Below are 14359 nucleotides of genomic sequence, written 5' to 3'. Positions count from 1 at the left end.
TCCTTGTCCACATGATGGAATCAGACAGTCTCACACACTTATTGTTTTCTTTCTTTTTTAGAGAGAGGGGAACATTTTGCTGAAATGACTTTCTAATTTTTATTTGTAGTATGTAGCCCTTCACTGTGACCTCCATGGACAGCAAATGATCTCTGATTAACCAACTAATGTTTAGCAGTCCTTCATTAAAACAGAGACCATCTAAAATTCCTGCTCCATGACATGCCTTTCACTGTAGCATGCTTCTTGATGGTTGTTCAAGACAGTAACACATGGCAGGTTTAAAGCACCATGTTACAGGAAGAGTTCTGGGGATGCCTGCTGAACTCAGGTGATCTTTATTAGATTTATTCAGGAATGGCTGAATTTCATGTCCATTATGGTACTTCAGATTTTCTCAGCAGAACGCAAGAGGATGGTTAGGAATTATTTTGTTTAAGTCAAACAACATGACACACTGATGTGGGGAAGCATGGCGTATTCATTAGAATCAGAGAATCATAGAAAGTTATGGCACAGAAGGAGGCCATTTGGCCCATCGTGTCTGTGCAGGCTGAAAAAGAGCTATCTCACTTTCCAGCACTTGGTCCGTAGCCATGTAGGTTATGGCACTTCAAGTGCTCATCCAAGTACTTTTTAAAATGAGATGAGGGTTTCTGCCTTTACCAGCCTTTCAGGCAGTGAGTTCCAGGCCCCCACCATCCTCTGGGTGAAAACATTTCTCCTCAGCTCTCCTCTAATCCTTCTACCAATTACTTTAAATCTATGCCCCCTGGTCACTGACCACTCTGCTAAGGGAAATAATCCTCCCTATCCACTCTATCTAGTCCCATCATAATTTTATATACCACAATTAAATCTCCCCTCAGCCTCCTTTGTTCCAAAGAAAGCAATGATGTGGAGATACCGGTGATGGACTGGAGTGGACAACTGTAAGGAGTCTTACAACACCAGGTTATAGTCCAACAGATTTACTTAAAATCACAAGCTTTCGGAGGCTTCCTCCTTCGTCAGGTCACGTCACCTGACGAAGGAGGAAGCCTCCGAAAGCTTGTGATTTTAAATAAATCTGTTGGACTATAACCTGGTGTTGTAAGACTCCTTACAGTTGTCCAAAGAAAGCAACACCAGCCTATCCAATCTTTCCTCATAGCTAAAATTCCCCAGTCCTGGCAACATCCTCGTAAATCTCCTCTGTACCCTCTCTTAGTGTAATCACATCTTTCCTGTAATGTGGTGACCAGAACTGTACGCAGTACTCAAGCTGTGGCCTAACCAATGTTTTATACAGATCGACAATAACTTCCTTGCTCTTATATTCTGTGCCTCGGCTAATAAAGGAAAGTATCCTGTATGCCTTTTTAACCACCTTATCGACCTGTCCTGCTACCTTCAGGGATCTGTGGACATGCACTCCAAGGTCCCTCACTTCCTCTACACCTCTTAGTAGCCTTCCAATTATTGCGTACTCCCTTGCATTGTTTGCCCTCCTCAAATGCATTACCTCACACTTCTCTGGATTGAATTTGATTTGCCACTTTTCTGCCCACATGACCAGTCCTGCAGCCTATAGCTTTCCTCCTCACTATCAACCACACAGCTAATTTTTGCATCATCTGCAAACTTCTTGATCAAGCCTCCCACATTCAAGTCAAAATCATTAATATCTACCACAAAAAGCAAGGGACCTAGTACTGAGCTTTGCGGGACCCCACTGGAAACAGCCTTCCAGTCGCAAAAACACCCGTCAACCATTACTTTTTGCTTCCTGCCACTGAGCCAATTTTGGATCCAACTTTCCACTGATCCAACTAGCCACTTTCCCTTGGATCACATGAGCTTTTACATTTTTTGACCAGTCTGTCATGTGGCACCTTGTCAAAAGTCCTGCTAAAATCCATGTAGACAAAAGCGTTACTCTCATTGACCATCCTTGTTACCTGCTCAAAAAATTCAATCAAGTTAGTCAGACACGACCTTTCCTTAAAAAATCCATGCTGACTTGATTAACCCATGCCTTTCTAAATGACGATTTATACTGTCCCTCAGAATCGATTCCAATAATTTGCCCACCGCCGAGGTTAGACTAACTGGCCTATAATTACTTGGTCTATCTCTTTCTCCCTTTTTAAACAACGGTACAATGTTAGCAGTCCTCCAATCCCCCGGCACCATGCCTGCGGCCAGGGGGGATTCGAAAACGATGGTGAGAGCCTCCGCTATTTCCTCCCTTGCTTCTCTTAACAGCCTAGGATACACTTCATCCGGGCCTGGTAATTTATCTACTTTCAAAGATGCTAATCCCCTTAATACTTCTTCTCTCACTATGTTTATCCCATCCAATATTTCACACTCCTCCTCCTTAACGTCAATCCCTGCATCATCCCTCTCCTTTGTGAAGACAGATGCAAAGTATTCATTAAGAACCATACCCACATCTTCCGCCTCCACACACTTTTTGGTCTCTAGTAGGCCCCACTCTTTCCTTAGTTCTCCTCTTGCACTTTATGTATTTATAAAACATTTCTGGGTTTTCCTTAATTTTACTTGCCAGTATTTTTTCATGCCCTCTCTTTGCTTTCCTAATTTCCTTTTTAATTTCACCCCGTGCACTTTCTATACTCTAGGCTTTCTGCAGTTTTGAGGTCTTGGTGTCTGTCATAAGCTTCCCTTTTTTGCCTTATCTTACCCTGTATGCTCCTTGTCATCCAGGGGGCTCTAGATTTGCCAGTCCCACCCTTTTTCTTTATGGGAACATGTTTACTCTGAACCCCTTGAATCTCCCCCTTGAATGCCTCCCACTGCTCTGACACTGATTTACCTTCAAGTAGCTGTTTCCAGTCCACTTTTGCTGAATCACTTCTCAGCTTAATAAAATTGGCCTTTCCCCAATTTAGAACTTTTACTCCTGTTCTATCTTTGTCCTTTTCCATAACTATGCTAAATCTAACTGAATTATGATCATTACCAGCAAAATGCTCTCCCACTGATACTCCTTTCACCTGCCCAGCTTCATTTCCTAAAACTAAATCCAGAACTGGCCCCCCCACTGCCTTGTTGGGTTTGCTACTTACTGGCTAAAAAAGTTCTCCTGAATGCAATTTAAGAATCCTGCGCCCTCTATACCTTTTGCACTGATTGTATCCCAGTTAATGAAATCCCCTACTATTACTGCCCTATTGTTTTTGCACTTCTCAGAAATTTGCTCTTCTATCTCCCTCTGACTGTTTGGGGGTCTATAGTACATTCCCAGCGGTGTTATTGCCTTTTTTTTGTTCTTTAGCTCAACTCATTGACCTTTGATGATCTTTCTAACACAGCTGTAATTGTTTTGTTAACAATAATGTCATCCCCCTCCTTTTTTATCCCCCTCTCTATCTCGTCTGAAAACGAGATACATTATTTTCTATTGTTACATGAAGACAAATTGTACTGATTGAATTCAGTGAATCCAATCATAACTGTTGCTCTGTATGTCCACCTTTTTGATATATACCTGGCCTAGTTTTAACAGGTTTTATCTCTGTCCACCATGAAAAGATTGGAGAGGCACAAAGGGGCATGTGCGAAAGACACATATATCCAGTTCAAATCACAAAGGGGTGCTATTGTTATGCTCCTGGGTTATGCTATTGTACAGTTAGATATTGGGCAGTGTGTGCAGATTCTGGCACATAAGGGGTGTGGGATCCACTTAAGGGAGCGAGTGAAGCCACTGAACCAGAGAATCAATTACAGCAAAATCAAATTTGTAACAAGCAGCCAAGATAGAAGTGGGAGGCACCATCTTTCTGCCGCCATCCTTTTGGTGTAAAATTTGCCCACAATATTTACGCTTGAAGTAACAACCATTAAACTAAAAAATGCTCCTGTAATCGAGTTCTGATGAAGAGTCCCATCCAAACCGTTAACCCGTATTTCTCTTCAAGGTGCTACCTGACCACTTTTAGCATTTCTTTGTGTTCACTTCAGATTTCCAGCAATCATGGTTCTTTTAATCTTCTTCCTGGTTATTTCACATTGTGGAGTTCCATAGCAACTCAATACCAGTTCTCCCAGTGATGCAATCAGCGCTTGCTGTTTATGCAAATGTTATTCCTTTCATCTTCTTCAAACGCAACACATAAAGATCGGAAAATTGCATCTTACATCAATAACAACTCCAATAAGGAGTTTACACTTTAAAATATTATATATATGAAAAATACACACACACAGATGCTGATGATGGGAATGTCAGAATGTGCCAGTGTATAAGATTAAGCAAAACCCCGTTTGAATGGCAATGACCTACATCAGAGGTATGTTGCACTACGGGACCTGCTGTACTGATATGGCAACCAGGCGAGGAATGGGTTAGCAATGAGTTCAAAGATTGCTGCCACTTAGTTTGAGTGAAGTTTAACCCCATGTTTCCTTTCTAGGGCAATTATATCTTTATCTAAGAACAAAAAAAACGCTGTGTCACTGCATTGTCTGTCAGCTTCCTGTCGCACTAATGGAGTATCAATCACACAAGCATAGTTACTGCTAAATGTGACTTTAGTGGTACAGCGTCACTTTAGAATGCATTAGGAAATCTGAAAAAAAATAGAAGCTTCATTCCTTCTGGATATTTTGAGGGGAAAAAAGACATATTTCAAACCTAAGGGATTGAAAATCTCGGCTATAAAAAGAGTCACAGGCACAAATATCTCTCACACCAAGCAGCAATAAGAAATACACATCTACGCATTAAAAAAATAACATTTCCTCTTTGGGTTGTTGTACTCACATTCTTAAGATGTGGGCATTGCTGGCAAGACCAATATCTATTGTCCATCCCTAGTTACCCTGAGAAGGTGGCCTCCTACTTGAACCACAGCATGTAGCGGTTTGGTACAACTGCACATTCATAGGAACATAGGAACAGGAGTAGGCCATTCAGCCCCTCGTGCCTGCTCCGCCATTTGATAAGATCATGGCTGATCTGTGATCTAACTCCATATACCTGCCTTTGGCCCATATCCCTTAATACCTTTGGTTGCCAAAAAGCTATCTATCTCACATTTAAATTTAGCAATTGAGCTAGTATCAATTGCCGTTTGCGGCAGAGAGTTCCAAACTTCGACAACCGTTTGTGTGTAGAAATGTTTTCTAATCTTGCTCCTGAAAGGTCTGGCTCTAATTTTTAGACTGTGCCCCCTACTCCTAAAATCCCCAACCAGCCGAAATAGTTTCTCTCTATCCTCCCTATCTGTTCCCCTTAATATCTTATAAACTTCGATCAGATCACCCCTTAACCTTCGAAACTCTAGAGAATACAACCCCAATTTGTGTAATTTCTCCTCGTAACTTAACCCTTGAAGTCCAGGTATCATTCTAGTAAACCTACGCTGCACTCCCTCCAAGGCCAATATGTCCTTCCGAAGGTGCGGTGCCCGGAACTGCTCACAATACTCCAGGTGCAGTCTAACCAGGGTTTTGTATAGCTGCAGCATAACTTCTGCCCCCTTGAACTCTAGTCCTCTAGATATAAAGGCCAGCATTCCATTAGGCTTATTGATTGTTTTCTGAACCTGTTCATGACACTTCAATGATCTATGTACCTGAACCCCTAAATCCCTTTGGACATTCACTGTTTTTAAGTCCAGAGGCGGCATGGGACTGGAATCAGATTATAGGCCAGACCAGGTAAGGACAGCGGGTGTTCTTCCCTAAAGGACATTAGTGAACCAGTTGGGTTTTTATGACAATCTGATAGCTTCATGGTCACTTTTACTGAAACCAGATTCTTGTTAACTGAATTCTCAAATTGCTCTTGTGGGATTTGAACTCACATTCTCTGGATCATTACTTCAGGCCTCTGGATTGCTAGTCCAGTAACAGTACCACTGCACTACCGTACCTCCTAAAAGGGTCGGAGCCATCAGAAAAGTAATTAATTAAGGGATTTTCACAAGGCTAGCACTTCAGCAGCCATCTTTCTTCTGTCACCTTTTGTTACACCACATTCAGATTCATGCTCAAATAGCACAAGAAACAAACTTTTTTAAAATTTAAATTCTTCCATTAAATAAAAACTATCATGCTCTCCAGTGGCACAGAGGCCAGTTTGGATTCACAAAAATTCTTTCCCATCTTGCTTCCGAGGTGTGTGGGGGGGAGGGGGGTGGCAGGGGGGGCCGTCTTTTGGATGAGATGTTAAACCGAGGACCTCTCAGGTGGATGTAAAAGATCCCATGGCACTATTTTGAAGAAGAGCAGGGCAGTTCTCCCCGGCGTCCTGGCCAATATTTAGCCCTCAACCAACATCAGTAAGAAAGCAGATTATGTAGTCAATTTCACATTGCTGTTTGTGGGAGCTTGCTGTGCGCAAATTGGTTGCCACGTTCCCTACATTACAACAGTGACTACACTTCAAAAGTACTTCATTGGCTGTAAAGTGCTTTGGGACGTCCTAAGGTCGTAAATATAAATGCAAGTCATTCTTTCATTTTGATTGTGTTTCTCCTCCCCAACCACTCCCGCACTGATTTCCCAATATATCTTTTCACAAATATTCAGCGGGCAGGGACTTTTTAAGAGGGGATGGAAGAGGAAGATCTCTCAATTTCAAACCCACTGATAGACCATTACAGTTTTAAAGCTGCAACTTTAAAATACCTCAGAGCCTCCAAATGGAACTAAAATCAGACAGGAACATTGGAATGTATAGGAGTGGAAAAAATAATGTTCATCCATCTGCCCAACCCAGTATTCAAAATATAATTATAAAGTATTTGCATCATCATCCATTTGACTAACAGCCCGTGTCTCCTGTACACGCCTAATAATGGAAAGGTTTCTGGTCATGAAGTAATTTTCCGCATGGTCTTTCAGTTTGAATTCCTATCCGGATACGAATCTGCTCGAATTAAGCTGCTAATGTACCAGACTGGGTCGTGCAGTTAACACCACTCCCACAAGGGCAGGGATTGCGAGCCTTTGTGTACTGGAGGCAGGTACCCCTGGGAGAACACAGTATACAGAGGCTGCAACACCTGCCCTATCATTAGCAGTGGCATGGAGAAGAGAGAGGGGGAAGAGGGTGGTCCAGTCCGTTAGCAGCCAGACATGGGAATTGCAGTACAGGGTGGGAGGGCGTCTTTCTTCACTGAATTTTATCAGGAGATGCTGCTATGCTGATCAGACCCCTAAAATGCTGACTGTAGGGATGAATGGATCATAGACCTTTCATCCAGTTGGCCCAGTTCTACTTCAGTTTGAATTAAAAATGAAAGAATATTGTTTCCTTTTCGAAGGGGAGTAATGTAGATGTCAGTGGGGAGTGGTTTCACTTCTTAATATCTGTAAGTCATATCGAGGCTTCAATGAATCCTGATTTGAGAGATGATATTTTAAAAAATTAATTCTTTCTCAAGTTTCCGAAGTTACTGACCACCTCACTCGGGTACCAGGAGCCACCAAAATCACCACGCCAATTTCTAAGTTTTGACTGAGTGTCAGCAGGCTATCCCACTATGGGGGACATCACAGTCGAGCCTGGTTATATACCTTTCCTGTATATACCTTTCCTGTAACAGGGCACATAGTCCAACTGTGGCCTAACTAAGGCTGTGTGCAGGTTCAACATCACCTCCTTGATTTTGTATCCTAAGCCTTTAGATGCAAAACACAAAAATATTTCTACTTGATTGTCTTAGGGGTGGTGGGAGGTGGTTTCTAGGCAAATTAATGAAATGACTTGAGGGACTTCTGCTCTCTTAACTGTCAATCGATAAACTGCTGTGTTAATTATTAGACCCCTGACAGGTCTAAGGAAATTCCCATTTTCCTGTGCATTTTCAGCCCACATGCAATAACACTGAAAATAACCCTCATATTACAGCAATAAAGCTGCTCAAAACATCTTGAATAATTATATTAATGTAAAGTTAACTGGAGACAACTAAACCCTGAACCACAATTATAACAACTTAAAATGTTATAACATGTGGGGGAGGGAGGGGAAAGCACTTTAGACTGGAAATAATTGTCCCTCCTTTCCCTTTAATGAGTCCCCATGATGCGTCCTCACGACACCCAGAGTAGAGATGGATTTGCATTAACTTTATGCTTAAAGACCACCGCTACGTTCAAGGGTTTCTGACAGACTGCCCCCTTTTGCTCACACTTACCGCTGCTGCTTGCTGTTGGATTGCTTGACCGGCAAAACGCGCCACGTGATTTATTATTGGCGAAAAGTTGGTGGGTCCATAAAATCGAATGTGGGGTAGACAGGCTGTGTATGCTTGGACGATACCTTCTACACCTACAGCAAGAGGAAACCATGAGATTAGAGTCCAATCCATATATTACACGCCTGGACTGAGTCAGCAACAGTAATTCAGTTCTGGGAATTCTACCAGAGTATTAACCCACACATGTGCGGTTTTAATACAAAATCCTTTATACACTTACCCAGTTTTAGTACACCCCCAGTTAAAGGTGGTGTTCGAGGGGCACAGTGATGTAGTGGTCATGTTGCTGGACTAGTAACCCAAAGGCCTGGACTAATGATCCAGAGAATGTGTACAAATCCCACCAGTGCAGTTTGAGAATTTGAATTCAGTTAACTGGAATCTGATATCAGTTAAAGTGGCCATGAAGCTGTTGGATTGTCGTAAAAACCCAAATGCATCACAGTCCTTTATGGGAGGAAACCTGTCGTTCTTACCCAGTCTGGTCCATGTGTGACTCCAGTCGCACACAAACGTTGGTGACTCTTAACTGCCCTCTGAAATTGTAAACAATTTTACAACACCAAGTTATAGTCCAGCAATTTTATTTTAAATTCACAAGCTTTCGGAGATTTTCTCCTTCCTGAAGGAGAAAATCTCCGAAAGCTTGTGAATTTAAAATAAAATTGCTGGACTATAACTTGGTGTTGTAAAATTGTTTACAATTGTCAACCCCAGTCCATCACCGGCATCTCCACATCATGACTGCCCTCTGAAATGGCCTAGCAAGCCACTCAGTTTTATCAAACCACTACCAGCGGTTCAAGACGATGGCCCACTGCCACTTTCTCAGGGCAACTAGGGACGGCCAATAAATGTCGGCCATGCGTTCATCCCCAGAATGAATTTTTCATAAACAACAACAATTTGCATTTATACAGTGCCTTTAATGTAATAAAATGTCAAGGAACTTCACAGAAGCAATTTTCAAACAAAATTTGACACTGAGCCTCATGAGATATTAGGACAGGTGGCCAAAAGCTTGGTCAAAAAGGTAAGTTTTAAGAAGTATCTTAAAGGAGAGGTTGAGAGGCAGAGAGGTTTAGGGAGGGAATTCCAGAGCTTAGGGCCTAGGCAGCTGAAGGCACGGCTGCCAAAGGTGAAGTGATTAAAATCAGGAATGCGCAACAGGCAAGAATTGGAGGAGTGCAGAAATCTCAGAGGGTTGTAGGGCTAGAGGAGGTTACAGAGATAGGGAGGGACGAGGCTAGTGAGGCATTTGAAAACAAGGACGAGAATTTTAAAATCGAGGCATTCCAGGATCGGGAGCCAATGTAGATCAGCGAGCTCAGGGGTCATGGGTGAACGGGACTTGGTGTGAGTTTGGATACGGGTGGCAGAGTTTTGGATGAGCTCAAGTTTATGGAGGGTGGAAGATGGGAAGCCAGCAAGGAGACCATTGGAATAGTCCAGTGTGGAGGTAACAAAGGCATGAATGAGAGTTTCAGCAGCAGATGAGCTGAGACAGTGGCGGAGGTGGACGATGTTACGAAGGTGGAAATAGACGGTCTTGGTGATGGAGCGGATATGTGGTCGGAAGCTCATCTCAGGGTCAAATAGGATGCCAAGGTTGTGAACGGTCTGGTTCAGCCTCAGACAGTGGCCAGGGAGAGGGATGGAGTCGGTGCAAGAGAACAGAGTTTGTGGCGGGGAGTGAAGACAATGGCTCAATATTTAGTTGGAGGAAATTTTTACTCATCGGACAAGCAGTGTGACAAATCAGAGACAGTGGAGGGGTCGAGGGAAGTGGTGGTGAGGTAGAGCTGAGTGTTGTCAGCGTACATGTGGAACCTGACGTGTTTTTGGATGATGTCGCTGAGGGGCAGCATGTAGATGAGAAATAGGAGGGGGCCAAAGATAGATCCTTGGGGGACTCCAGAGGTAATGGTGCAGGAGTGAGAAGAGAAGCCATTGCAAGGCGAGCACAGTCCCACCCAGCTGGACGATGGAGGAGAGGCATTGGAGGAGGATGGTATGGTCCACTGTGTCAAAGGCTGCAGACAAGTCGAGAAGGATGAGGAGGGATATTTTACCATGGTTACAGTCACATTTGTGACTTTGATAAGGGCCGTTTCAGTACTGTGGCAGGGACGGAAACCTGATTGGAGGGATTCAAACATGGAGTTGCGGGAAAGATGGGCACTGATTTGGGAGGCGAAAACACATTCAAGGACTTTGGAGAGAAAAGGGAAGATGGAGATGGGGTGGTAGTTTGCAAGGACAGAGGGGTCAAGGGTGGGTTTTTTGAGGAGGGGGTGATGTTGGCAGATTTGAAGGGAAGGGGGACAGTACCTGAGGAGAGGGAACCATTAACAATATCAGTTAACATAGGACCAGGAAGTGAAGTTGGGTGGTCAGCAGTTTGGTGGGAATAGGGTCGAGGGAACATGAGGTGGGTCGCATGGTCAAGGTGAGCTCGGAGAGGGCATGAGGGGAGATAGGAGAGAAACTAGAGAAAGATGCAAGTTCAGGGCTAGGGCAAGGGGTAATCTTAGGGGGAGTTTGGCTTGGTGGACTAGGGGAAGGGAGGGAAGCAGCAGAGGCAGCTGAATGGAAGGTCTCAAGCCAGAAATCCTGCTCTAACCAGGGATGTGTTGTATCTGATGTGTTTTGCAATAACAGTATTTAAAGGTACACAATCATTAAAAAATAATGTTTGGCAAATGTTTGCTTCCAGGGGGAGTAGAGGCACCGGGGACTTTCATCACAATGACGTCACGTGATGTAAGCACATCGTCGGTTCACGAGATTGCAAACCGAGAGGCCTTGTGGTCCTCGGGTAAAGAAGCCAGCTCTGTTTTGATTTGACAAAATCTCCCTCTCTGACAGCTCAAATCTAAGTCTCACAAACAGGTGCATTTTTTCTTGTAATTTAGATTTTTCAAAGAAATTGGACTCAGCCCAGTCTATGTTTGGACTGAGCTTAATTTGGTGGAAGCCAAATAGCCTCACGAGCTCAGATTTCAGGGTCTAAGAGGTGCTCATGCCAATGTACCAAATGGAGCCAAAATGCTTCTTACATTTTTTACAGTACTGTAGAGGCTGTTAAACGTGTGAGATTAATGTCCAACGAAAGCTGCAATAAGTCATTCAACATTTTGGGGATGGACTAAAAACGAGCCGTGAAATCTCTCACAGCGTAAACATGGAAGGAGTAGACACTTCTCACAGAATTATCTCCCATCCAGAGAAGGAAATACCACAGGGTCCTTGGTGATAGGAGCAATTGATGTAGCAGATGACTCTACAGAACCCAAAAGGTTATTTTCATTCAATTCCTCCTCCTCTTTGGGTGCTTTGTCTGTGCCGCACAATATTCCCCGACAGGGAAGTTGGGCAATGGACTCAAATGCCACTACAGCCAGATATAAGAACTTGTGCAAGAACAGCCCAGGGTTACTCACTTTCCTTCCCTTTTCCTTTCTATGTGGGACATTGGACATTCTGATGGCATTGATAAGATTGTGCAGGGATGAGCAATTGGCAAAACCATGACAGTTCAATGGAGCAGCAACTTCCTGGGTCACAGGGCCACCCCCAGACTTGTACAAAACCACCCTTCTTAATAAGTGCACCTTTGATGAGTATAACTCGAAATATTTTTAGACTAGGAATTAAAGTCCGAAAATGTAAATGTTGTCTTTTCTCCACGTTCAGAGTTGTGGTAAACAAAATACTCCTCGTTGAACATAGGAACATAGAAGCAGGGGTAGGCCATTTAGCCCCTCAAGCCTGTTGTGCCATTCAATGAGATCATGGCTGATCTGTGACCTAACTCCATATACCCGTCTTAGCCCCATATCCCTTAATACCTTTGGTTAACAACAATCTATCAATTTCAGATTTAAAATTAACAATTGAGCTAGCATCAACTGCCTTTTGCAGAAGAGAGTTCCAAACTTCTACCACCCTTTGCGTGTAGAAGTGTTTCCTAACTTCACTCCTGAAAGTCCTGGCTCTAATTTTTAGGCTATGTCCCCCAGTCCTAGACTCCCCAACCAGTGGAAATAGTTTCTCTCTATCTACCCTATCAGTTCCCTTAATATCTTGAAAACTCCGATCAAATCACTCCTTAATCTTCTAAATTCCAGGGAATTCAACCCTAGTTTGTGTAATCTCTCCTCGTAATTTAACCCTGGAGTCCAGGTACCATTCTTGTAAACCAAGCTGCACTCCCTCTGAGGCCAATATATCCTTCGTAAGATGTGGTGCCCAGAACTGAACACAGTACTCCAGGTGTACTGTGGATGACCTCACACTTGCCTACAATGAAATCCATTTGCCACAGTTTTGCCCATTTACTTGATCTATTAATATCGCTCTGTAGTTTTGAAAATTGGAAGGCGGAGATGGGAAGGGAGGGGAAGAAGAAATTGGAACACTTAAATGATGAAAGCTAAAGAAGCTCTTCCCCTTCCATTTTAAATTATTATTTTTTTAATTCCTTTTTTATAGGCCTCAGGCACGATACCTGTTCCCTAACTGAGAGGCCAGGTAGCCAATATGCTCCCAGGTTTCTGCTGATGTTACTCTACAGGTGAACACTAGGAGTTGTACTAGAGTGGCCAGGTATGACTCTCCTAGACTCTCCTAGGTGGGGGGGAAATTGTACATATTGGTATACCAATACACCATGCCACATGGACAACTCTAGAGAAAGGAGCAGCCATCTTAAAAATGTACTTCCAGTCAATACTGTGACCATTAATCATTTCCAGAAGCCTCGTTCAGGAGCACCACATTCATGATTTAAAACTAAGTGCAAAAGATTTCAGTAGCAGTAATTTTCTAAAATGGGAGCAGTTTGCCGGGATTATTAAATCATTAAATCATTATGTTTATATATAAATTGCTCCACTCCGCAGATGGAGAATCTCTCTGTAAATCAATGTCAGATGCTCCCAGACATCATTTCACAAGAGCAATAAACTCAGAGTAACATCAGCAGTAATTAGCACACTTGGGAGATTTAAGTAGGCTGTACCCTCGCACTGATCACTGCTCATTACCGGGAGCAGGAAGAATCCAAACACAATTAGCAGAAAAGTACACAAAGTGCAAGGAGATGCGAAGCTGTGTGAACCACAGCGAATGGAAGCGGATGGAGTTACAGGAACTTTCAGCAGGAGATACTAACCTGTGCAAAAGGGGTTTGTAGGATTGAAGTTAATGGCAAATTCATGGGACACCTGAGAATACAAAAGCAATGAAACACATCAGTCTATATTATATTTATGCTTTCCTGAAAGCTATTAGTAAACGCAACTGCAACTTATTTTGGTTCTTTCTGGGCTGTTGCTATTGTCCTGTTCACATCTCCACTTGTTACAAAGGCAGCTAGTTGCTCTCAGGTAATCATCAATGCAGCTCCATGACTAGTTCCTAATATGTGTGTGTGCGAGCCTGGCCCAGGGTCATTTGTCCTTCGAATTGACCCTCAGTCTCCCTCCTTGAGGGGGACCTTAGCATCTTCCCCAAAGTACGACCAAGATCAAAAAGACAAACATAAACCTGTATCCTACCCTCATCCTTTCATGGAACCTTCTAAGAACCATACCCGATTATTGAGAGAAAAGTTAATTTTTAGTGCGGTTGACTTAATGTGTTGAAATAGTGAAAATCACAATGGGAACGTTTGATGGAGCACAAAACTCCTCTGAATACGGCAAGGCATCAGGTTTGATGCGCATTTCCTGAGGTATTCTGGAATTAGGTTCAATTTGCAAGCATGCAGGATCACACAGCAGTTATCTCAACACCAAGTCCAGAATGGCAGTGGAATGCTATGCACCCATCATTGGTGCTGTTGAATATAACAAAGGAGGAAGGGCAGGATATCTGCAAAATTTTGTACTGGGCAGGGGCAAAAAAAACTGAAGGACATAAATCAACTGCAAGAAGTTCAAATCCCAGCATCGCATAGTGCATATTCTTAGAAGCACAGATGTAAGGAATGGCAACACACATGCACGCACACAGAAAAGAAGTGCCCAGAAACTGGCCAAAATTGTAGTTTCTCTAAAATCTGCTGAATGTTTGACTTTTGAAAATGTAACCAATTCTTCATTAAACTTCCAGGTATTAAATGCCCCACTGAA

General features: G+C 43.1%; 1 protein-coding gene across 2 annotated transcripts in view; it reads right to left on the bottom strand.

Annotated features, from left to right (window-relative positions):
• cpne2 (copine II) overlaps nucleotides 1-14359 on the bottom strand; it is a 202152-nt gene that overhangs the window by 48387 nt on the left and 139406 nt on the right. For both annotated transcript variants that reach the window (XM_067997780.1, XM_067997781.1), the window contains 2 exons: nucleotides 13399-13450; nucleotides 8160-8293 (listed from right to left, as the gene is read on the bottom strand). In XM_067997780.1, coding sequence (XP_067853881.1) covers nucleotides 8160-8293; nucleotides 13399-13450 — 186 coding nt within the window. The remainder of the gene's footprint in view (nucleotides 1-8159; nucleotides 8294-13398; nucleotides 13451-14359) is intronic.

The sequence above is a fragment of the Heptranchias perlo genome, chromosome 16 (assembly GCF_035084215.1).
Source record: "Heptranchias perlo isolate sHepPer1 chromosome 16, sHepPer1.hap1, whole genome shotgun sequence".
NCBI lineage: Eukaryota > Metazoa > Chordata > Chondrichthyes > Hexanchiformes > Hexanchidae > Heptranchias > Heptranchias perlo.
This window is presented reverse-complemented; position numbering and strand designations above follow the sequence as displayed.